At 45.5% G+C, this 26,676-nt stretch overlaps 1 protein-coding gene across 1 annotated transcript in view; it reads right to left on the bottom strand.

Annotated features, from left to right (window-relative positions):
- Positions 1-9,947: 9,947 nt before the first annotated feature.
- Positions 9,948-26,676, bottom strand: part of tex (THO complex 3 homolog tex) — a 49,671-nt gene continuing 32,942 nt past the window's right edge. Inside the window, exons 4-6 of the mRNA XM_084581728.1 lie at positions 21,315-21,476; positions 15,098-15,198; positions 9,948-10,161 (exon numbers count right to left, since the gene is read on the bottom strand). Coding sequence (XP_084437854.1) covers positions 10,007-10,161; positions 15,098-15,198; positions 21,315-21,476 — 418 coding nt within the window. The 3' untranslated portion in view covers positions 9,948-10,006. The remainder of the gene's footprint in view (positions 10,162-15,097; positions 15,199-21,314; positions 21,477-26,676) is intronic.

The following is a 26,676-nucleotide window of genomic DNA, read 5'->3' as shown; positions in this document are numbered from 1 at the left end:
TAAACGCTGCTGATGCCTGCTGTACTGAGTCTATTTCTATATGCTCTGTGGTGTGGCGTTTGAGGAAGTGCCTAATGAAAGGTGCCGCACGGATGCCTGGATCGAACGCTCTGCGAGGTCAGCTTCATATATGCGTGAATGTCCTGATGATGTCATGACCGGATGTGACGTCATTATCACTTCTGGTTATTAGACATGGCCGGATGTGACATCTAGATGACGTCACCAGGTTACGAGGCCGACGACGACGCGAAACGCAGGAGCGGGTGCCAAAGAGCTGCGCTTTAAAACAAAACTGCCTGAATGTGGTTTGGCACAGAACATTGCACATACGTCGCAGCATATCACAAACAAAAATCTATGAATACAAAAAAAAAAAAAAAATCGGCCACAATCCAGCTTTACTGCACGCATTGTTGCTTGAGGAGCCTTTTCTTATGTCGCGTGTGCTCAGAAGCCAATACACTATAGCGCAGCAAAAGACGAGGACACAAGAGACGAGAGACGAACACCACGAGCGCTTGTGGTGTTCGTCTCTCGTCTCTTGTGTCCTCGTCTTTTGCTGCGCTGTAGTGTATTGGAATCATGTACCAACAAGCCCAAAAAACCACGCTTCAGAAGCCAAGTTTTTTTTTTTTTTTGACAAGGAAGTGGAAGCGATGGCATGAAATATTATGATGCTGCTGGTGACTGTGCTTTTCACATCCACTAGGCCTGGAGGTTTCAACTGCAGATAAGAAAATTCTGCAAGGCTTTCTTTCCGCAGCATGCTCGCATTGAAGCAGTGGGCGAAAGTGTTTCAATACGTAACAAGCTGGTTGAGAGTGCCCGACGAAAATGTCAACCCTCCATATTACGTGGATTGTCAGCAATGTTTTAAGGGGAAGAGGTTGGCCCAACAATGTTAACAGAATGCCTGAACAAGTTTCACACTTAATTTTTTTTTTGATGAACTTCCTGGCGACATATCCAGCAATGTAGAAAATGAGCCTCGCGTCACTCCTTCAGTTGCCATGGTACTGTGGTTGAAATCACAGGCACTTAGCACTTCGTGCGCTGCTTGTAGGTTCCCTAAGCTCATTAGGTCGTCCACCTTCCTCTGCCATCTCAACATCTGCTCCTTTCCATTGCGGACAGAGAATAATGTAGTCTGAACTTCAGCAGGCACATTGTCAGACTCTGGCCTCCAAACAGCTGTGCCTTTTTCAAGAGCGGATATGACGTGCCTTCTTACGAGTTGTATGAATAATGCTACAGCAGCTTACTGGGCCCAGCCAGACGCCCGACACATTCGTCTAAGAAGGCTCGATCAAACATTGAAATTTTATGTTCCGCGTGATATTCCGCGTCATCAGGCATGCTTGCTACATAGACTTCGTTTAAATGTGGCTTTCACGCACAAGTACTTACATTTAATTGGACAGATAGACTCGCCGGAATGTTCAACTTGTGGCATCCCAGAGACTGTGGACCATATATTATTGGTGTGCCCAGCGTATGCGTGTGGAAGAAGTGTGCTAGTTGCTTCCTTGAAGCGTTTGGACACGAGGCCTCTGTCGGAGGAACTGCTGCTGGGCGCTTGGCAGGACAAGGGGAAGGGTGTCCAGGCAGTGCGTGCTCTTTGCCGTTTTTTGTGCGCCAGTGGACTTGATTTGCGCTTGTAAAGCAAGCTACTGTGTCTGTATATGTATTTCATATGCCTTCTCCCACATCGTCACCCATCATGACCTTATTTCTTCTCTCCTTCTTCTTCCCCAGTGCAGAGTAGCAGACCAGCTTGAATTATTCCGGCCAACCTCTCTGCCTTTTCCTTTCAATAAATCCATCTATCTATCTATGGAGTTTTCTCCAGGTTCATGAATTCCAGCTTGTTGATGGAAAATAGAAACTGGATGGGCTCGGATGATCAGTGGAGCCGGACTTCTGACGCAGGACTCCAAACAACTGTTCCAAAATCTGGTCTTGACATCATAAGGTACTTGAAGCCTGCTTTAACAGTCTGGTGCTCAAGGAGGGCTAGTGTATTCGTCAGCGTGGCTCGCAAATCCTCAGCTGTGCTGGCTGATATGAACCCATGCTATTCAGTAGTATGTTCATATTTATCTAAATATTGGGAAGCTGGAAAGTTTCTCTGCTCCCGGCTTCGGCAGAGTTAGCAGAGAGAGCAGCTGCAGGGAACTTGGAAGTCATGATGCTTATATCTTTCATCAGTTTCACGAAAGGAGCAGTTGCATCAATGGTACCATGCCTTCACTCATGACGTCCTTTGTAGATAAAGAAGCCTCGGCGAACTTTATCTTTAAAAGAAATGCGTAACTGACTTTAATTTTTTCAAACGCACCTGCTTCACGACTGACTTGTGTGCCTTCGGCATTGCTTTCATGGTGACACTGCTTCTCTGGTCATGTTCCCATGCAGCTTCGATGTGTTTTATGGATGCTGTACTTTAGGATGTCGTGAATGGGCGCTGCAGAAAGTTGTTTACAAAGTTCTTAATCGTGAAAAATCTGAAATAAAATGGAAGTGATATCGGGAATCCATAGGATCCATAGCTTTGCAAACAACTTGATCTGGCTTTCCAGAGACGCCGAAAAGACGCCACATGGACTGGTTCCAGCTTGCGGCATCTGTTGTGATGAAGTCAATGGAGAGAGAAGAGCTTTTAGCCAATATCACAAACTGTATTTGCTTTAACATTCCCCTTAGATGCAAAGGTACCAAGAACTTGGTGCCACTTCCCTGAAAACGGTTAAAAAACAACGACCAAGGTGTAGTCAGCCATAACAGACTTTCTACTTTCCATTGAAAATTCTCCGAGGTCCACAAGTCTGTCAACCTGGCTGTATCGGTCAACAGACAAGCTTTCAGATGACTTGATTTTGTTCATCGGTACCCCGCAGGGGGCACCTGTTAAAGCAGGTGTTTGTGTGTTTTGTGCGACACCACGGACCCCGAGCACCCACGCTTAGCCGTGCGTGGCATCGTCGTGTCTGGGGAAAAGGGGATCCTGGTGGTTGAGCCGATGCCGAGTGTTTGGACCTTTAAGGCCCCTCGGCGGAGGCAACACACCACTTTGGCCCACGCTTCCCATAGACGGCACCTCCGGGCTGACCCACCCGGGGGAAATCGGCAGTCGCCTTTTCCTGTTCTCCCCTCCATCTTTCACTTTCCTATTTTCTTTCTTAGAACTGTCCTGTCCTCTCTTACCTTCTTCATTTCTTCCTACTTCCAGGCGGCGAGGGTTAACCTTGTGTGGCTAGCTACCCTGAGTTACGCCATATTGGGTTATAGTTGCGGTGTACAGCTGGCGTGGGCAGGAATAGACAATTTCTGTCCCGTCCCCTCGTTGGGCTCCATGGTGGGTGGCTGGCACTGCAGCCGAAAAATACACTTTTTATGGCATCTAAACACCTTAACCCCGATCGTCCTCCTTCTAAAAGGGGGCGCACCGAGACCACCATGTTCTTCTCAAAGAACATAAACAACTTTCCTCGTTTCCACGTGGTCCACAGTAACCACGAGGAAATCACTGCACGACTTGTGTCCCCATTTGTTGTTTCTCGAACGTTGACTGAGGCCATTGGCCAGGGCTATAAGATAAAGAAACTTGGAAACGGTGACCTGCTACTAGAATTAATATACAACCATCAGTATCAGAAGCTAAGTGCAGTCGAATCATTTGGAGAAATACCGGTACAGATTAGCCCGCACCGATCACTAAACACTGCCCGAGGAGTCATCTCTGATGATGACCTTAGGTACGTCAGTGAACAAGAACTTCTTGAAGGCCTGAAGGAACAAAATGTCACAGATGTTTACCGGATAAAGATCAGACGAGATAACAAAGAGATAGAAACAAAGCACATTGTACTCACCTTTGCTGCAAGCACTCTCCCAGAATCAGTCGAAGTAGGCTACACAAAGATAAAACTGAGGCCCTACATCCCTAACCCACGCCGCTGCTTCAAATGTCAGAAATATGGCCATGGCTCTCAGAGTTGCCGTGGCCAACTCACATGTGCAAAGTGTGCCTCGCACGAACACCCTACAGACAACTGCGAAGAACAGCTGCTTCTCTGCTCAAACTGTGAAGGTAACCACCCAGCTTATTCACGCTCATGCCCATACTGGAAAAAAGAAAAAGAAATAATTACACTGAAAGTCACCGAAAACATATCTTACGGAGAGGCACAAAAGCGGCTTTCTCTTCCTCAAAAGCCACAATACTCCGTTGTGACGCAGCAGGGCGCGGCATCACAGCGGTCGTTGGCACCTGCCCAGGAAGCACACAGTTCTTCCAGGGCAGCGCCACCTGCGCCCTCGGTGGAGTCAGCTAGCGCTACTCCACCACCACCCGCAAAGCTGGCTGCGCGGACCCCCAGGTCAGCCGGCCCAAAGGCCTCGACCCATGAGTCGAGGCCTAAAACTGACAATCCTGTGCTTTCTGCACAGTCGTCCACCGCATCTGAAGATGCGATGGACACAACTTCTTCACCCCAGCTGCCTAGGCGGCAAAGCTCACTGGAGCGAAAAAGAAAGGGAAAAGTCCCAATAACAGGTCCCAAGGACCTACAAACCTAAATTTAAACTTGTCCCTTAAATAACTTTTAATTATGGCGCTCCTCATTTATTGGAACTGCCGAGGACTCTTTAAAAATTTAGATGATATATATGAAATTCTTGCGGACTATCAGCCAAACATACTTTGTCTGCAAGAAACCCATTTAAAACCAGCAGACTCAAATTTCCTTAAGCAATATAATGTATTCAGGAACGACAGGCAAGGCAGCTCTCACTCCTCTGGTGGCGTTGCCATTGTAACACAAAAATCAATCCCCTCTCGAAACATCTCACTCAACACAGACTTAGAGGCAGTGGCAATCAGAAGCTTAGTTTATGGCAAAATAACAACCGTATGTTCCCTGTATATTGCTCCAACTTATAAGCTAAGTAGCGAAAGTTTTGAAAAATTGATTGATCAACTTCCGGAACCTTGGTTGCTGGTCGGAGACTTTAATGCTCACCACCCATTATGGGGATGTACAAGAACGGACTCCCGAGGTGTTCTAATCGAAAAATTCTTATTGTCCTCGGGATCATGCTTACTAAACACGAAACAGCCAACTTACTACAATATAGCTTATAACTCTTACACATCCATAGACCTAGCCATTGGCTCCTCGATGTTCCTGGCAGCTACAGAGTGGACTGTCATTAACAATCTATACGGAAGTGACCATTTTCCGATCTTAATAAAATATACTGGGAACGGAAATGAAAATGTGTCGAATCCCAGAAAATTCAAAGAAAATGCAGCCAACTGGAAGATGTTCAGGGAACAGTCATCATTGGCCAGTTCATCAGTTACTGACTTAGGCGTTGATGAAACTCAACGCTTAATCACGCTGCACATCATAGAGGCAGCAGAAAAATACATTCCACAGACGTCAAGTAAGCCACGAAATAAACGAAGACCCTGGTGGAATGCAGAATGTAAGACTGCTCGTGAAACTCAAAACAGGGCATGGTCGAAACTACGCCGATACCCCACAGCCGAAAACCTAATAGCCTTTAAGCGTGCAAAGGCAAATGGCAGGCGTATTCGACGCATCTCCAAGCGAGAAAGCTGGTCATCATTCCTGTCTTCAGTGAACTCCTATTCTGACGCACACAAAGTTCACAACAGGATAAGAGCACTTAAAGGATATAGCACAGTCCCAACGCCCCTTGTCAGCACCAGTGGTGACTCTCTTGAACATCAAGCAGACACACTAGGGCAACACTTTGAATACATATTCAGCTCAGCACACTATACAGATTCCTTTTTGCGGCACAAGGCAAGAGAGGAGAGGAAGCACATACATGATAAAAGGCCATCCTCAGGAGGATACAATAGCCCATTCACCATGCAGGAGCTGAAGATTGCACTAGACACATGTGGTAACACAGCTCCAGGTCCTGACAGGATCACATATGGAATGCTCAGGCATCTGCATGTGAACACTGTTGAAACCCTACTCTACCTGTATAATAAAGTATGGGCCACAGGACGCTTTCCTAAAGCATGGAAGGAAGCGATCATCATCCCAATATTAAAACCAGGAAAAGAACCCACACTTGCTGCTAGTTATCGGCCTATCACACTAACCAGCTGTCTTTGCAAGCTTTTTGAGAAAATGGTAAATCGTCGCCTTCTCCATTTCCTTGAATACAATGGTCTTCTTTATCAAAACCAAGCTGGTTTTAGAGCTGGGCGATCAACAGCTGATCAGCTCATTGCCTTTGAGTCTTATGCAAGGGATGCTTTTGCACATAAACAACATTGTTTATCTGTCTTTTTCGATCTTGAAAAAGCATATGATACCACTTGGCGCTATGGTATCATCCGCGACCTCTTCTCTCTTGGCATCACAGGAAACATGTTGAGCACAATTCGAAGTTACTTGTCTGAACGGACCTTCAAAGTTTGTGTTGGCAATGCGTATTCAAAGCAGTACATTCAAGAAAATGGTGTCCCTCAAGGTGGTGTTCTCAGTTGCACACTTTTTGTAGTCAAAATGAACTCTTTAAAAAGCGTGCTGCCAAAAACTATTTCTTGTTCTGTATATGTTGATGACGTCCAGATAAGCTTCAAATCTTGCAACTTGGCCATCTGTGAACGACAAATTCAGCTAGGTGTAAACAAATTGTCCAGGTGGGCTGATGACAATGGGTTTAAATTTAACTCTGGAAAGAGTGTTTGTGTACTTTTCTCTAAGCAGCGTGGCATCAGGCCTGACCCCAACATTACACTGAATGGCCAGAGCCTTGCCTTTAAAAAAGAACATAAATTTCTTGGCGTAGTTGTTGACGAAAAACTTTCCTTCATTCCCCACATAAAACAGTTGCGACTGAAGTGTCTCAAAGCGATGAATTTGCTAAAAATTCTCTCTCACCGGTCATGGGGCACAGACCGCGACTGCCTTCTGAACCTTCTGAATAGTGTAGTTCTATCACGCATTGACTATTGCTCGATGGTTTATGGGTCAGCATCATCCTCTGCGCTAAAATTGCTCGATCCCGTGCACCACCTCGGCCTTCGCCTCGCTACAGGCGCTTTCCGAACTAGCCCAATTGCTAGCCTCTATGTCGAGGCGAACCGATGGTCACTGCAACGAAGGAGACAATTTACTTCTCTAACTTATGCTATGAAGGTACTATGCCAACTGGACCATCCATGTCGTCGGCTCCTGCTTGACAAAACTGGCACAGCACTTTTCTCAAAAAAACCATCTCTAACACCACCATATCCAATCAGAGTTGCCACGCACATTGAATACCTGAATGTTTCGGTTACCAGTCTTCATACAACTTCCATAAAAGACCTAATTGCTCCTTGGGAAATGCACGGTGTTAATTGCGACCTGTCGTTTCTTGAAGTGGGCAAACATGCATCCCCTATTGCCATACAGCAGCATTTCATGTCACTTCAGGAGAAGTACACTTGTGATGAATATTACACAGATGCTTCGAAGTCTGCTCAAGTCTCCTGTGCAGCACATGGACCACAGTTTTCACAGTCAAAAACCCTGAACAGAAATACTAGTATATTTACCGCTGAATGCAATGGTATCCTTTTAGCTGTGAGACACATTATAGAAAATAAAATACAGACGTCGATCATCTACACAGACTCCCTCAGTGTTTTAAAGTCCCTATCCTTTTGGAAATGGCAAAATAAGAACCCAGTACTGAACTCTCTTTATAACACCCTTATGTTTGCCCATGAACAAGAAATTAAAATTACACTGTGTTGGGTGCCAGGCCACCGCTGTATACCTGGTAATGAGGCAGCTGATAGGCTAGCTGCTTCAGCTGCCCTTAGAAATGACACAGACATTGATAAGATAACTTATCATGACCTCAAACCACACATAAAAAACATGATTCGACAACAATGGCAAGAGGAATGGGACGCAGCATCAGAAAATAAACTACACACAATAAAGGCAAAAATAGGCAGGTACACCACAGAAAAACAACACAGATTTAAAGAAGTAGCCCTGTGCAGGCTGAGAATTGGCCACACATACATAACCCATACATATCTTTTAACCAACTCTCCTGCACCACACTGCTCGAGATGTGGTGATCGACTCACTGTCATACATGTTTTAATCATATGTGCACAACTGGAACCAGAAAGAAGACGTCATTTTCCCTCCTTGTTCACTCATCAAATACCTGCACACCCATCCATTTTTATTGGCGACAACCCAATGTTTCCTTTAAAACAGGTGCTTAAATTTTTATCACAAGTAGGCTTTTTACATGAAATTTTTTATCGACGTGGGTCTCAGCCCGCTCCTCCTTGAGAGGACGGATGAGATCTTTTAATACATCTACTTACACATTGCGCATCCATTATATATCACAAATGAATTTTAGGCCCTATACACCATTGTTTTTAGCGATATTACAGAGCGAATACATTTTTAGGCCCTATACACCAGTTTTTTATCCCTTCATGAAAAATCACAACTATTCCATCATATAAACTTGAGTGCACCATTAACCTTGAGTTTGGCGCTCTTTGGCCTGAGTCGCCCTTGCGCCATTAAAATCCATCATCATCATTTGTTCATCGGTAGACCATTACGGCGCACGGGCTCTCATGTCACAGTATTTTTCAACCCGGAAAGCACCCTTTTTGTTAAAGCCATACCCACTTCGAAAAGATCTACATACTTTTGTAAACGTGAAACCAGGCAGCAGCATAATTTCTTCCTCGCACTGGTGCTAACATGAGCGTTTACCGGTCATGCAAATTAGTAAGCATTCTAATATCCACTCAGTCCGACCATTGCAGCTTTTATGCCTGCAGGCATAATGAAGTGAGATATCCCATTTCTGAAACAGTTCCGGGTTCCGTGGCCGAAAATAGATGCGAAATCTTGGACCCATAACTTCAATGTCTGTAGCTGGACTTGCAGTTTGCTGCGATGATGTCCCTTCTATTTTTTTGCTAGATCATGAGCTGTTTCACTCGGTCCGGAGTCATCTGGAGGGTGTCATTGCGCTGAAGAATCCATTTCATATGAAACAAGTAGCCATAAAGCAAAAAAAAAAGAAAAAGAAATAGCACAACTACGAGAACAGCTGACTGTGCCATCGATGCGTTAGCAGACAATATGAATGCGTCATTTTGTCGTTCTGCTTATGCAGCATGCATATACCAGTTATGGTGCATCAGTTTCAATAAACTGTTGCTAATAAATCTTTTTTCTGTTCAAAACAGCATCTACGTAAGTATTTACAAGCATTTTATGAGAACGGCCAAGTAGCAGACGACACGCGCAGCATTGAGAGGGGATGGGGTGCCTCGACACTAGTGCCGCCGACATTCGTCGAGGCACCCTAAAAGGGGACTGGTCGCAGCGCCAATTTTGTCATTAAGCGTAGAATCCATGAACTACTCTGGTTGGCACATCTACTCACCTAGCCACCGTACTATAGGTGCCAAGGAGAACTTTCATGATCATGTGGTGGTGTGTGCCAGCGAATTGCTACTGCATGCTCGACTCAATGGCCGTGTGAAACAAAAATGCATTTTCAGAATTATTTTCTTGACAAATAAACCTGGCAGCTTTTGCTCTGCATTCTAAATAGATTCTTTGAAGGCAGCTTCACATTTTTGCAGGACAGTTGGGATGCCAATATAATAATCGAAATTACACATTTGCAAAGCTATGTAGCATATATTCTGCAAGAAAACTGACAATGGTTCTGAGCATTGCGCTAGAGACGGGAAAACGGACATCTTCAATACAAATCCACAATCATATTCCTACCACTTTGTGCACTTGGCAAACGGCATACGCTGCAACAAATGTTCTACACTGCCCATGACGAAAAGCTGTTGCTTGATTCTCGACAATGGAAACATATGAGAAAACAATCATCAACCGTTTTCCTGGGGGCATGAACAGATTTATTTATGTACAACGCTGTCCCCATACAAACACATTCACGATGAGCTCGGCAGGCCGAAAAGCTTCACTGTTCCAGCATCCTGGTCACGCTCCCCTTTGTCGTCACAGGCAAATGCCAGCAGGTGGCGCTTGGGATGCCAGGCTATTGTGAAGGTAGGCGACTCACATGGGACCTCGAAAATTTTCTCCCCTGCAAACAAAGTTGCAGGCTAAGTCATTACATGCTGCAGACCAGCAGCCGCATTTTGCAAAATCTGGCCTATGCTTTTTTTTGAAACTATGCGGTCACCAAATCTGGCATGCTAATTTGTGCTGACTACGTTCTCGCCCAAAAGGTGCTTCACTATGGTGCAAAGTTCAGCTCACAAGCTACCTGGTCAAGTCAAAGGCACCAATAGCCGAATACCCGGCTATTAACCACGTAAAAGCCTCCCGCTGTGACAGTCTGCAAGTGCCATGATTCACAAGACCTACCATTTCGTCCTGCATCCTGCCAGCGCCTCACTCAGAATCAGAATCACTTTATTCGACTTCCTTACAAAGGTCAGGAGCACACACAAAAAGCTGAGGAAGACACAGCTTGACAGGTTCTGTGCTTTTTTACAATGCATATGTAAAGACTGCACTGGCAGTGGAAATCTACGACAACAAATGCAATACAAAACATAAAAAAAATATATAATAGCAATGAGATAAAAATGCCATTAGTAGCAAAGTAACACTTTGATACTAATAGAAGGTATAATAACAAAAATATACAATAGGTAAAGACTGCAACAAAGAAGTGCGGATGAAATTCAGGTCATTTTAAAGTGCCAGCCAGACATGGCCGATCTGGCCATCCGAAGCCCTCTCCCATTTGCACTTTTTTTCACGAATGAGGGTGAGTACCAACTGAGTAGTGTCTTACAACTGAACAGCAGACAAGCTCGACAAAGCAGCCTAGGAGATCACCGACTGAAGCTGCTCCTTCTAAGTAGCACCACTTAATGACAACTCGCTAAACTAAAGCGTGCAACGTGCTTCCATTGAGAAGCAAGCGATGCCGCTGGCATTGAAAATAGAGGACCGTTCCCTGCAGCCTCAAGGAGGAAGACGTGCAGTGAACTCGTAGGCTTTGTGCTAGTTATGCACTGCATGCCAAATGTGAAACAACATGGGGATTTTTTTTCGTATTGGTGCAGATAAGAGAGGCTAAGAATGAAAACTAATAACAGGGCTACTGGTTGTCTTTCACAGCCCACATTTGTTAGCAATTGCACATCCTGTAAGCTACCTTTTAACAGTGTTTGCCCATGGCACCTGCAACATAAGTCCCTCACCAGGTGTGTAAACTGCGTTCAAGTGGAATTGTCGATTCGAACTGGCTCAGTTCAAGCTGGAGCATCTAAGGCCCCTCAACATCAAATGCGCTAAAGAGGCTTCCCTCCGCGAAATTTCACATAATGAAAACAAATTTGCAGAACTACCAGCACTTGACTGCATAACACAAAATTGCAATGGTAATGTATGTATACTCCATATAATGACCAATACCGTATTTGCTCGAATATAACCCACACCAAAATAAAAAAATAAATAAAAAAAAAGCGCTTAAAAACTGGGGGTGCAGGTTATCTGCAAATTTTTTCTCTGGGGGGACGAGGGGGCGAGGAGCGGGCATGGCTAGAGGGCAATGAGCGATCTCCCCGTGTCGTCCGTCATCCCCATCGTCATCGATGCTTGTCAAGCCGATAAGGAGCCAACAAAAGGCATAGAGCTAATACACAAACTCTAGAGGGAAAGCTGAGTAGGGAAACTTGCTTCCCACTGGCTCGCTGCCATCATCAAACTCATCACTGTGGCCAGCACAGTTTCTGTTCACTGCGTTAAAAATGAACAAAGGTTTGAACAAAAGTTTTAAAAACCGCTGCAGGTAACACAACTGTGGGAAATTTCTATACATTGTTTTCAAGCTTCAAGTATATTATATGATCTTTCAGGCACCTTCTTGGTCATAAAGGAATGAAGCAGAACGATCGTAAACCATGTTTGCGAGCAGACGTAGCAAATTAACAGTAAACACACACAAGCACCCTTTGACATTTACTGTGTGCAGCACTAGCCATCCCGGATAGATCAAGAAGGGCTGTTCCTGTGGAATTTGTCACTTTTTTTCTTAATATACTGTGGCCGTCGTCTGGCGCCAAAGCAAATTTCTGATGTGTTTTCAGGTGATCGGGCACAGAGGAGATGCATGTGTGCTCCACGGACGAAATGCATGCGAAGCGCGTAACAATCGCAGGGATAGCTGGCCGGATAACAATTCAGAAGAAGCAGGACACCTATGTGATGTTACATATATATTATGTTGAGGCAGAAAAGGAAAGAAAACAGTAGGTACATGACGCAACATACCACCAGAAATGCCCCAGACACGACGATTCTGCCGTTGTTTACAGCACTTACTCTACAGTAGCCGCCGGTTAACTGAGCACTGCCATCTTCCCACGATCTGCATTGCCAGCTTCAAACCATCTTCAAGTGCCAGATTTAGCAAGTAAAAATCATCTGGTAACCATTAAACAGTATGATGATGGCGGAAATCACGCGGTCACCACTCGAATGCATCGGCTGAACGGGCAGCTTTCCCTTAAAGTCTTTGTATTAGCTCTATGTCTACTATAGTCTGTTTATTCCTCACGCCATTGGTCACACTTTGTTCAGCCAGTGGTTGGGCCTTTTGTCAGGCGCAGTTTCAACATCCAGTCAACACAGTTTGCACTGTTGGCCTGCTTTGTTTTAGCGCCATGAGTGTGACTCGGTGGCACTCTTTCACAGCGAAAGAGAAGCTAAAGAGTACAGTTACTGCCGAAAACATCAACAGAGCTGCAGCAAAACGACATGACATCGATGAGTTGCGCATTCGCGACTGGAGGAAGAAAAAAGAGAGTCTTGAAACAATGAACTGGCACAGGCGAGTGTTTCATGGTCTGAAGACTGGTTGGTATCCCCACCTCGAGACGCAGCTCTCCAAGTTCATTGAGGAGCAGAGGTGTCGTGGCCACGCTGTTTCGACAGAGATGGCTCAAATGGAAGCCCTGAAGCTGACCCAGAAAGTTATGTGAAAGCCGTGGATGGCTTCAGCACTTTATGACACGACATGGATTTTCGATGCAGCGACAAACAACAATGTGCCAGTGGCTTCCTAATGCTTACGAGAAAACATTGTTGAGCTTTCAAACATATGTCATCAGACTTCGAAAGGAGCACAGCTGTTTGCTGTCTCAGGTAGGAAATGCCAGTCAGACGCCAGTGTACATTGAGATGCTGATGGACATGACTATGGAAAAAAGGGTTCCAAATCAGCCAGCGTGCTGATCGGCAGACATGCCAAGCTGCGCTGCACAGTGATGTTATGTGCTTTGGCTGACGGGACGAAACTGTGCCCATATGTAATATTCAAGCGTAAAATGCTACCTAGCACACTATTGCCCCCAGGAATTGTCATGTGTGCTGAAATTCTCGGATGAACACTGGCCTATTCGGTGACTGGATCCAAGTAATCTGGGAATGAAGACCAGGTGCCTTGCTGGCATGCCGGACGATGCTTGCGCTGGATTCCTTCCGATGCCACAGCATTGATGCGGTGAAGCCTCACCTCGCTGAGACCGGCAACGACCTCACTGTGATAGCTGGCGGTATGACGTCCATGCTACAGCCACTTAACGTGTGCATGAACAAGCTGTTCAAGGCACACGTGAAGCAGCTATATGCTCAGTGGATGGCCAACGGCCTTTACGCCCTCACGCCGGCAGGACGCTTGCGAAGGCTTGATGTTCCACTGCTTTGCCAGTGGATCGTGGATGCATGGAAAGCGATACTGGCCAACTTAGTGCGTAAGAGCTTCAAGAAAAAAAGTAACTGTGGTTTAGCTCTGGTTAAACCTGGATGGAAGTAGAAGCTCTTTTGCCTGGCTATGCCTGTGGCCACTTAACCTCCGCCTTTAAGCGTATGACTCGATAGCGTAGGCTAGTCTACCAGCCCACATATAAGGCCCTGCTTTAGCCAAGCCATATCAACATGCCTGCGTATCCTAGGGGTAACGTGAATGCAAGGGTCTTGGCAGGCCGAGTCTGATATCACCCTTCCATATGAAAAGAGAGGTCAAGTTGGCAACTCCGGCCAAATGTAACGTGAGGCAACCTTAAGTCAAGTAAGTGCACAGCTATGTCAGCTGCCAGCTACCGCCTGCCACTGACCCTACTGACACAGACGCTGAAGGCTTGAGCTGACTGGCGTAGTGAAGCCTCCGTTTCAAATTCAAAATGTGCTATCAGTAACAGCTTGGATGGTTCTGAGGACGACTACGTCTTTGAGACTGGCGATGAAGCCTCGGATGGTAGCAGTGAGAGCGGCAATGACTGATAATCGGATACCCAGTGTCGTTTGAATAAATGTTCTGAGAATGAAATGATCACCGAATGTGCAGCTGTATCTTGCTAGAGCTCGATTTTCTTTTTTGTCTTTTTTTTTTTTCCCAGAAAAACATGTGGGTTATATGTGAGGACTCTTTTTTTTTTTTGTGTGGAGTTCAAAGTTAGGGGCGTAGGTTATATGCAAGGGCAGGTTATAAGCGAGTAAATACGGTATCTCCAATAGTGGCTGCAATGTGATTATAGTTCTCTGCCTGGTCAACAAGACTGGATGTGATGAAAAGATGGATTTCATCATATTCCAATCAATCAAATTTAATGTCACCACAAGGCATGTTATTGCAGATCTATACTCTATGACCAAAACAGAGCACTGGACAGGAAAAAAAAATGTACACTATGCTCATACACAGTTACTCCTAACGCTTCACTAGCACATGTGCAGAAAAGGCCAGGTGGGGGTTTGCTTTTCTCTATTCAAGCTCTATTCAGAACAATACTTTCAAAACTACCAATTAAAGATGCCGAAGAGATTGCATCCATCCCTGCTGCCTTTTGACTCACTGCATGCCCTGCTGGCACAAAGCAGCTCTTGCCTTGAGCTAACTGCAAACGCACACTTGTGCCTCGAAGCATTAAACCGATTGGGCACTGATGCGGCAAAACACAGAATGTTGGAGCATTAGACTGGAAGCAAGCAACACTACCAACCTGTTTCCACGTCTGCAATGTCGATGAGCAAGTCCTCTGAGGCCGATGCTAGCATTTTCCCATCGTGGCTGAAGCTGATTGTCCGCACTGGCCACTCAAGCCTGGCATGGATAAGGACAAACACAAAAGAACAAGACCTTAGAGAGCCTCTCACGGCAATAGACTTTACCAGCTCTTTAACAAACATCACCATTTGCCTCTGATCCAAAACAAACAAAAGTTATTATACAGTCAAGTGCTTCTACAAAGAAATGCACGGAACCACAAGATTAGTTAGTATGTCATGATGATCGCACCTCCCTGCAGTCCCCAATAAAGTGGGATCAGCATTGTGACAGCAACCAAGTTTCACTCTCGGTGGGTATCAAATAAAGTAAGCGGAAGACAGCAATTTTTTCGTTTTTAGTGAAGCACTAAATGTGTCGCTTGCAAAAAGGCCGTTATGTCCGGGTGAAGTATCGGAGCCAGTGCAGGCAGCAGCGGGTGCGTGACATGGCTGGGCACAGACTGAGTTGTGAATGTCGAGCAACCCTAAAACACGACCGAGTTGGCATGAGCTGTGCCAAGTTAAAAAGTTCCTTTGATATGGGAGGATAATGGGAATCAAACCCAGGAGACCCTTGGATAGTCAGAAACCGCTACTTCTAGGCCACACAAGCATGTCCGTATGGTTTGGCTAGCTGCAGCCGATGAAGAGAGTGTGTGTCATAGAAGCTGTTACTTTTCTACTTTCTTTTTCAGGTCGCAGAACCATCGATTTCAAGTTCAGAGATACCCATCCACAAGAAAATTTCTTTCATTTCTTGCCCTGTGCTTTGCCGTGTGCTGTGTGGTGTAATGCGTGGGACAGCACTGCGTGCGCGAGTCCGTGGCACTGCAGTCACATCAAGCTCTAGCTGCAGGAGGCCAAGGAGGCTCCCAACAATGGCAACTCAGTTGACGGAGTCTCGCAGTCATCATGACTGCAGCGTTGTGGAGTTGTCATTTTTGTGTAACGATTTCGTGGTTTGCAGGGAATAATATAGGCAAAGTGATCAACTTTATTACCCACCAACTTGATCATCCCACTATATAAGCACACTAATGGACTTCCAAAAAGCCATCCATCCATCTTCAAAGGCCGCACTCGTTCCTAACCCTTCTTCCATCATTATTCCCTGATCAGAGTAGCATGTCAGCCCCATGCAGAGTAGCATGTCAGCGAACATTAACGCCGGCTAAAATCTGTTTTCATTAAAGAGCCTTCTCTCTCTCTCTATCTCTAGGCACAGTGGGGCCATGCGACATGCTGCGTGCCCGGCTGCACAATTGGTTATCGGAAGAACAAGAGCAGCTCAGACCAGCAGTTCTTTTTCACTCCAATCGAACGACAAAGTGCTTCTCGATGCGAGGAATAAAGCTATTCCACATGCAGATAAGAATCTTTCAGCCAAGTCGAGAGTGTGCGATGGTCACTTCCATGACCTGAGAGCTTAGTTCATGAGCTTAGTTCATGTTATGGAAGGCAAAACCGTAGAAATTCCTTGACAAGTGTAACCTTGCCAAAAATGCAGTGCCGCGCATTTTTCCTAACCTGCCATTTTGTTCATCCAAGCCACAAGCAAAAAGGCGCAGCAATAAGACACAGGGAAAGGCAGGAAAATGCTAGATGGGCACCCTTAGCCCAAGAAAAAAACAGTGGTGATTGCGTCCACTTAAAAGAATTCAAGGAGTCTCAAAAGTGAAACTGAAGTCTCAGTTCATCTTCCATAGACAACTGTACATTTCTCCCTTTATAGTAAAGATATTTTTGGTAAAAATTGGTTATAGTAAAGTGCACCTGGCCATGGCGACGACTCCATGATATGACATCGCCGCCTGCACACTACATAAAATCGCGAGGCAAAGTTTTTTTGTATTTGAAAACAGAAAAATAACAATGTTCTTTTAATAGGCTTTACCACTAGGCTTATCAGTATTCAGGAGACGCCTACTTTACGGAGGCCTAGAAGCCGTGAGGGAAAGCATGCAGCGCGTAGGAAAAAAAAGTAAAGTTGTCTACAAGCATGGAAAGAAGGCGGCGCGGTCCGTTCTGAAAGTAAAGGATAGTAAAAGTGCAGCAAGAAATAGGGAACGGGAAGAAATGAGCGAACATTCACAGCACTGTGCAGCATGAAGCACGAGGCAGCAGAGGCAAGAAGTGGAGATGCAGCGTGTGCAGTCTTGCAGCACTTGACTACCACGCGCATTTATCACTTATTGCCTCTTAAAAGACAGAAACAGCCAAAAGTGACACCGTATTCATGCAAAGCTTGGTTTTCCCATGAAATCATACTTGGCTGTATTCGTAGCTACGTTGTCCTCATGCTTAAGAGGTACTTCCACAAGATGCAAAAAAAATTGCGAGATGATAAGGGAGAGATGGAAGGTATTTCAGTGTTTCTTCCATTAAGCAACAATTTTTATTCCATAAGTAGCCATTTAACTACCAGACAGCACCTTCAGGACCACGTCATCACCAACAACTGGTATAGTAAAGATTTTTGCTGCTCCCAGTGACTTTACTATAAAGGGGTTCTACTGTATTGATATATTTGTGATAGAGCAAAGTGAGCGCCGGCTATTACCCTGCAGTCTAGTACATTAAAATGTGTCAAAAACAACCAAGCCAGAGTAAGAAGCAGGATGAACCCTGGCACTATCACGGCCACTTTATTTTGGCATTTTGGCTCTCATCCTTTCATTTTGCACTAGATTAAGTTATAAGCTCTACCAAGTCACCCAGCAAGACATATTGTATTCGTGTATCATTCAAAACTTGCAACTCTGCACACAATAAAGATTAGTACAAACTTCACTGTAAGAGGTCGCCACGCAGCTGCAAAAGATACTCTAAACACTACCTGCTGTACCCACCCTATAAGTGCAATAGGTAGTAGGTACAGTAGGTACTACCCTGTGGTGTCGTCACACTAACACTCTTGAGAAAATAGGTTTAATTTCCGGCCGCATTTCGGGGAGGCGATATGCGAAGGAGTGTGTCTGCTGTGCTTATAAGAAGAAACTCACACCAAAACGACTAAATATTCACGGTATCAGCGAGGCAAACAATATTGGCATTAAAACTTTGCCACTTGGCCCTCTCTTCATTAGCCTGAAGCTTGACCTTTTTAAGGCTTAAGGAGATGAGGATCGTAGCTCATATTCTTTGCGATGAAGCTGAAAATAAGGCTGCTGAGCAATGAAACCACTCATCTAACATGCAGACAGCACAAAGCTCTTGGAGCCCTCTACGACGTCCCCGCCATCTGAAGACAGAACTGAAAAGTGTGCCACTTCCTATGCACGGCTCGAATGGGGATTATGAAAACTAGCCTAGTCTAGCAACATTGACCATGGTGCCACATAGCACCCTGGTGAAACACCTAATGACATGAAAATGGTTTGGTTTAAATGGGTGAATATCCCAAATGTCAGCTCCAACGCAGCTGCCATGGCACTGATCCTGAATATTTCCATCATCTAAAGACCAACCAACACATCATTTGAAGCATTCTCCCCCAAAAATTGAAGACCAGCCTGCGCTTCATGTTCTAATGGAGGAAGTTCTTTTCTCTTTCTTCACCAATATACAGCCATATTCAAGAAGTCATGTTTAGCTTATTTGTGTGAGCTGCCAACAGTGCGAATTCGAAGACGATAGCTACCCTATAGAAGTGGCACCGTGTGTCAGGCAGTGCTGCTAGAACGTACCGAAATCGTGGTCAACATAGGCTAATTAGGGCAAAACCATTACCTTGATGTTACAGTCAAACCCACTTATAACAATATTAAGTGCCATGGAAATATCATTGTTATAACTGGGTTAGGCCAGAAAAATATATATAAATTACACATTCAATGAGGACAAGGTAGCTTACATTTTTTATTTCGTAGCGGGAAGAAACCCGTAATCTGTAAGCGTTGTCCGTTTCACGGCAATCTGGCCGACATCTTTCTGCAGGGCACTCAACTGCTAAACATAGTGCAGTGGAAGGTTCTTAGCAAAAACAAAGTCCCGCAGGGAGTCTATCATTCTCAAAGCCTCCTGGTGAGATGAAACCTGCACAGTTTCCATGCCAGTGACAGCTGCGACGATAGCCTCGTCTGTCAGCTCTTCATCTGTCGCGCCTGTTCATCGGCATATAAAAATTCCTCAAGTCCTTACACGTCGCAGTCACTACCACTCACTGTGGACCAAAATTTGGTCATTGCTGTGTCGGCAGGAGCTTTACAACCTTCTGAATCGCCTGCATTGCCAACGACTGCCTTGTAGACGGTTCCATGTCTCTCCTTGAACCACTGAACCTCACTAAGCTGATAATCGGTGTTGTGCAAGAGGTGTGCGAAGTCTTTCGCCTTCTCCGCTAAAACCGGGTCACTAATCGTCAGGTTTGCTGCACGGGTGTTCAAGAACCACTGGTAGAGCGCTTGTTCTATGTCTTTGTAGGCCCTCTGTCAAACCCTTTTCCAGCCGTCATCTATTGCATGGGCAGCACTGGCATCTCTTTCGTTTTAAATCTTGAGCGCGTTGCAGATGATTGTCGATAATGTCAGTTGCGTCAGGCCGTACTTGTGCACCAAGTTGCACACTTTTACGCCGTCTTTGCACTCAGGTACAATGTTCCGCTTAACTTCTAGTGGTATTGCCATTTGCTTTCTCTTCTGCGCCGGCTGTGTCGTGCTTCCTGAAGGAGGATCCTCCATTGCTGTTCACGGAAAATCCAAGGCCAGCAAGATCGTGGCAATGATGATGACACACTAGGAGAACTATACTAGAAAGATGCGTGCAACAAAGCTGCTGCACTCCTGCCACAAAACATGCATCCGCAAAGAGGGGGCCTGGACAAAACAAATAGTAAAGGATAGTGCAGCACACCACGGTCAGCGCACCCTCAGAATGAACTGCTCCACCATGCAGAGGCAGAGAGGACGTGATGGGGAGTGCTTAAAGCTCTCCCTCAGAACGGCCATGCCTAGCAGCGCCTTAGGCCTTCCCTCCTCCTCCGCATCAGGAAGCGTTCTGCCTTACCTTGCGTCTCCGCGGCATGCAAGCTTCCCCGGCGCACCCAATCAACGTGTTGGCTCGACGTGCTCTGTCCCGATTACTTTTTTTTTATTATTATTGTCGGTGCATTGGTGTTTTCAGAGTCTCCGCGTACGCAGGCGCTTTTGTGGTCACTGCATTTTCGCGTTTTTGTTGACTTCAGTGACCATATTAGGTTGTTATAACCTATAATATAATATGACACCACTGTAATAAGCTGTTTATTTTACCATAGAACACATGGCAAATCTGATGGTGCAGCGGCTGCCCATTATTATATCCGATATATTGTTATAAGTCTACATTGGCATTGTCAGAGTCTCCGCGTACGCACATGCTTTTGTGTCGCCGCATTTCCGTGTTTTTGTTGACTTTCAGTGACCATATTTGATTATTATAACTGATAATATAATATGACACCATTGTAATAAGTGATTTATTTTTTACCATAGAACACATGGCAGGTCTGACGGTGCAGCGGCTGCCCATTGTTATATCTGATATGTTGTTAAAACCTGTTTGTTATAAGTGGGTTTGTAGTAATTTCAACAACTACCACCTCTGAAGTGAAATCGCAGTGAAGCATCGCAACGGCACACAGCATGTTTCAGGAAAACCGAATCAGTCTCCCCCCCCCCCCCAGGGCTAAATTGCTCTAAAAAAAAAAAATACTATAGGAAGCTTTTCTTTGCTGCCAGGTGAATCCTGTCAATTTCTCTCAACATGGAGGTAACAAGTCTAGCTAGCTTTTTTTCTTCAATGAAAGAGAGCTATATATTGCAGATAGTTGTAAAACTGGGCACGGTTAGTCACCAGCAAGCCCTCAAAAATGCATTTCTCTTGGCTAAAAAGATTACACACGTGCAAATGAGACACTGAATCTTGCTCCAAGAACAAAAGTAAAAATTACACCACATTCCCAGACAACTCTAGGAAAAATATTTTGATATGCACAGATGCAAAAAGTAAACAAAAAAAGAAGGGGGACTACACGAGCAGTGGATGTGGCTCACCATTCCCATAACGACTTAACTAAAGAAAGAAAACAAAGATGACCACTTCCTGCCTCAAGCCTACACATACCAGTTTCAAGCAACAGATCTAAAGCAATTGGTACAATCCCCCTCCCCTCATAACAGCACTGCTGCTCACCGCGAAAAAGTTCTGAGGCAGGCCAGCTCCTCGACGTCCCAGAGGCTGACCAGGGCATCCACACTGCCTGTGGCAAAGTACTTGCCCGTCGGATCAAACTCGATGCAGATGCAGTTGGCTGGGTGGGCATTGAGCACAGTCTGCAGCTGCAGGTCTGGGTAGCTGCGCAGAACAGATGGTAACATGACTGACAGACAGCCCCCGTGCAAGCATGTTAACTGCCAGGTTTTTTGTAAACATGTGACAGAGTTTAACATCCCAAAGTGACATGTCGGCTATGAGGGCTTAGAGTTCATTTAAACCACCAGAGCAATTACTCAACATGCCGTGATGACTAAAACCCCTCAAACTTCATAAAGTAAAGACAAGCTTTGAAGATTGCCGCACCTCACTCCACCTTCCGGCCATCCTTCCCCCCAGCGCGGCACGAACCTTTCCGACGCCTCCCCATTGGGCGATCAGCATCATGTGGAGTGAACCAGTCAGTGCGCGCTTTTTGCTTGCATTCTGTTTCTCACTAAAAGAACGCCAAATCTCTTGACCTTAGGTCCCTGTATATGTTTCAGAAAGAACCCTCAACGTGCAGGGGTGACAGCCGTTGGCGGGAGTCTCCTCGGCTGTGCACGAATTTGCAGCTGTTTGCGTGGTTGTGCACTTTGTGTAGTTCACGGTGCCAACTCGTATGACTTCTAGACATCGGGCACTGCTGTGATAAGCTGTTGCGCTTATGGATGCTGAGAGCAGGTTTGGCGAACAAAATGTGGTTAGATGGAAGTTCTGGCTTCATCTCATAAGTCGAGCGCATTTCCACTTTAAGTCCGCCATTCGCCTGTGTGAACTAAGTGTAGAGTGTTTCAATCTGCAGAATTTTCGTCTCACAATGAGCTTGATAAGTTTACCCAATGCCCTGTTGTCATTTTGTCAGACGCGTCGATATTTACACCATTGAGATTACTTTACGTCATTGTCTAACTTGGCCCGGAGGCTACCAAGGCTATGCTAAGTGCAAATACACGTGCTGTGCTTTAGGAATATAGGAACGGCGGCTGAAACAGAAACAACTTTGTCATGGTCACAGTGTCTTTGCGTTCGTGTAGTTAGGCAGTGGTGAGCTACATTCTTTGCGATTTCTCTTTTGTTGTGCAACGTCTGCTGTCACGCTTGCACTTACACTGTAGGTGAATTGACAAAAAAAGAGAAAAGAATGGAAGTATTACTTTGCAATGTTTTTAACCTCCGATAACCTTGCGATCACAGCCTCAATGCTCAGCTGGTAAACGGCTCATCCGCATGATGCATCAACAAGTTATGTCACCACTGCCGTTTCGAGAGGTTTCCAACCGATTATTGGGATTTGTTTCAAAGGTGGTGACAAAAAAATGACGTGGTGAAACAAACTGGCTTCAAAGCACAAGGTTCTTGAGACGGGCATTGCGGTTGTCTACCCCATCTGTATGCCTACTTGCTTACAAATCTATTGTTCTGCCTGCCTTAGATTATGCTGCAATCATTTGGGACCTGTTCACACAAACTAACATGAATAAATTAGAGAAAGTTCAAAAGAGGGCGGCATGATACATATATAACAATTACCAGCATACATCAGTAACACACCTTTTAATTCAAGCTGGCCTTCCGACAATAACTGAGCGAAATCGTTGTACAAGACTTAAATTTCTGTACCAATTAATTAAAAAACACTACAGATCAGAACTCATCGATTTGCTTGTTTTTTCGTCCGGATACGCAACCCGACAACGACACCAGCTAACTTTTAACTCCTTTTCGCGTTCTAAATAACTGATTTAAGTATTCATTCCTTCCACGAACTATTTCCGATTGGAATAACCTCACTAACAATGAAGTGCTGCAGCCATCACTGCCGTTGTTCGCGCAACATATCATCTAGTTTCTTTTTATTGCATTTGTTATTTCACTGCTGTGTTGTATATGTTTGGTTTTATTCCTAATTGTGCAGAACAGCTTCAACTTGCACTGAAATTATTGTTTGTTTTTTTTTTGCCTGTTTTATTAAACTGCTTAGTTTGTATTCCCACCTTGCTAAAATCCCAACACTGGGATTGCAGTATCAATAAATAAATTATAAATAAATAAATAAACACACGTGCTAGTTAGAAGCGCCCGCTAAACGGCAGACGTTTCTGCTATTTCACTGACCCTTTTCCTCACAGCCATCATGCGTCTTTCTGAATTCTGTCTGCTCTGCCAATGTAACTGGCTCGAAGTAAACGGCTTTTATTATTGCGAAAGCAATACTGCTCGCAGTTTGAGCCGTCAGCGTGGCCTGGCGGTGACCACCATTGACCTTTGACCTTTAGATGATCCCAGTAGACGACCCCAAGCTGCCAACTTGGGTCTCTCGTTTCACATGAGACGGTTATGTCAGAATCAGCCTGCCAGGACCCTGGCATTCACGTTACTCCTAGAGCCCAATAAGGCACGTTCATACGGCTTGTTTAAAGAGGGGCTTTATATGTGGGCTGGCAGGAGTTGCCAACTTGGGTCTCTCATTTCACATGGGACGCTTAGAACAGCCTGCCAGGACCTTGGCATTCCGTTACCCCTCTAGGCCACTAAGGCACATTCATACGGCTTGGTTAAAGCGGGGCTTTATGTGTGGGCTGGGGAAGAAGAAAAAGAAGAAGAATCAGAAGAATGCTCGGTCACCCACAGCTATTGCTTTCGCTCAATATTTGGTTCAGCAGCGTTGAACTCTTCTAATTTTTTTTGTTTCAATGCCTGCCACTTGTAGTGCAAAACATCACGGGAAATAGGAAGTGTTTGTGAAAGAGGGCTGCCTTCTGCGTTTTAAGATACAGATTCATTTGCACACAGTCCTACTTCTTTTGAAACAGTCACATTTTGCAAGGCTTCATAGCAATCTAGAGCATGGTGCCCAAGCACTAGATGTGTGCCCAGTATTGCCACACTTTTTTGCCTCTCCAGGACACTTCACGAATGGCCAGTGTGAGCCTCTTTATCTTCAGCTGCATGGTGAAAAGAAGCTGAAGCTGGACGTCATACCGAGCATACTCTTTGTGCGAGTACAATGACAGCTGCCGCTTGTGACAGGTACAAGCGGCAGCTGTCAAGTGTGCACCAGTCACTTTGAATCCACAGTTGGTGCAGGCATCACCCAAGTTCGTTTGATTCCAACCAATCTTCTGGATAGCTGAAGAATTTTTGCAGACGCCAGGTCTAGTGCAAAAGGCAGGTTCGGCTGTTTACCAAATAAGTTTTTGAGTAAGCTTTTTGGCCGGCACAAGGTTGACATCCATGGCAATAACGAAGAACAGGAGATGAATGCTACCTCTTTTCATGCTGCCATCCTGCCATTGCATTGGAAGGGATCAACCATAGTCCAGTAACACATCTTACTGAGATCCGGCATGAAGGTGTAAACGTCACAGGTAGAAAAGCTGCAAGAAAGTTTACACTAAGTGGCAACAAAGATCGCACAATAGAAAATGACATTGGCCTTCAGAATGGCTAGCACACAAGTGCGAGCATAAAGCGCTTAGGAACAAGACACAACAGAGGCATTTTCCCACTCTGCAGTGGGAAAATGTGACGCAGCAGCTTGGCGGCGATGGCAACGTTGCCATACTTTTTGCCATGAGTGATCTCATTCAACTGATCTGCCCAAAAACTAAAAAATAAAGATATGGAGGTTGCAAAAGACACCCAAGGGACAAGGTATGATTCCCAAAATTTTGTATTTCCGCGAACTACTTAAATCTTTATTTGTTCTTTTTCAACAGCAACTGGCATGCGGCCTTACCATTGTGATTCTAGCACACGGATCAATTCTGTATTTTATGTTTTATTCATGATCGTTGTCACGAGATGATGCTTTACCATTTTCTTTGTCACCCAAGATGTGAGCCACTCGCATGTGTTTTTACTATGTTCCAGGTCATGCTACTCCCAGTTTGCGGCTTTATCTAGATCTTTCCTCGCCGCCTTTAAATCCAGCACTGACAAGTGAAACTGACATTCTTAGTTCGACTCCAGACGAGCATGTTCGCTGTTATCGCCGCTGCCAATTGCTTAGTTCATTTGCAGGCGCAAGTCAGCCCAATAATGAGTTGATTCCTGCGAAGATCATCTCCTCATTTGTTGCCAATGGCATTGTCACCACCATGTGACATCTGGTGGAGGTGCTGAATCCCGACACCATGATGTACCCCCGACCATGGTACCCGTCAAACAGAAACCACTCCTGGTTTTTGTCCAGCCCCGTAAGCCCCTCTACTTCCAAGGACGACCAGATGAGGACGCGAAAGACTGGCTCGATATGTTTGAACGTGTGTCAACGTACAACGCCTGGAGTGAGGAAACGAAGCTAAGGCAAGTCTGCTTTGCTCTTCAAGATTCTGCCCGAATCTGGTTTGAACACCAGGAGACTTTTTTGAAGGATTGGGAGACATTTACGAGAGAGTTCTTGACGACTTTTACGCCAATTTCGTCCGAAAAGAAAGAGCCCAGGCCCAACATAATCCCAAATTAAACTCCCTAATGAGTCAGTCCTCAATTACATAGAAGAAATGAAGCGTCTATTTCACAGTGCAGACAATGAAATAACTGAGGAAAAGAAAGTGAATTTTTTAATGCGAGAATTCCTTTTCACGTGCCTCGTGAGAAACCCACCCCAAACAGTGGCCGAATTGGAACGAGAAGCATCCTTAATAGAACAAACCCCAGATGCCCGGACTCAATAGTACAACCGGCCTCTTCAAATGTGCTCTGCAAACAACTGCGACACCGCAGCTACAAGTGGGGATAATCTACATCAGATTATCCGTGAGGTTGTTTGAGAAGAGCTGCGCCGACTCCTCCCATTAGGTTGTGTCGCACGCGGAAGTCGTCCACGAAGAAGTCAAGCAGGCACTGGGCGTCCCTCAAATGACAGCTCCAATGGCTCTGATGGCTCTGATGCAAGAGCCCACTGCAATGAACTACGCTGCTGCAGTAAGCCGTCCCGCGACACGACAAGACCCCCCAAGCCCCCGCCCGCCAAGCCTACGAACGACCCCCAAGCCCCAGGAAGTGCGACGCCTGAAAGACTGCGAACAACGAGCTATTATGCTTCCACTGCAGTGAGGCCCGCCACAGTCTACGGCACTGCCCGTACCAACGAATCGGCTTTCGCGGGTTTGGAGTCGACGCCCCACGAGGTTCGTCACAAGCTCAGGTGCTGGTGACGAACTTCACCAAAGGATATCGACACCTTAACAAGGGCACAATGATCACTTTCCTCGACCCACTAGCAGAAATCCGAGATGTCCTCGCCTTACCCGGCCAGCCCACAGATGATGCAACCACACAAAGAACTCTAATG

Source organism: Amblyomma maculatum, chromosome 10, assembly GCF_055883805.1.
Source record: "Amblyomma maculatum isolate TAMU_Amacu chromosome 10, ASM5588380v1, whole genome shotgun sequence".
In the NCBI taxonomy this organism is placed as follows: Eukaryota; Metazoa; Arthropoda; class Arachnida; order Ixodida; family Ixodidae; genus Amblyomma; species Amblyomma maculatum.
Note: the sequence above shows the minus strand (reverse complement) of the source record. Positions and strands in the feature narration are given on the sequence as shown.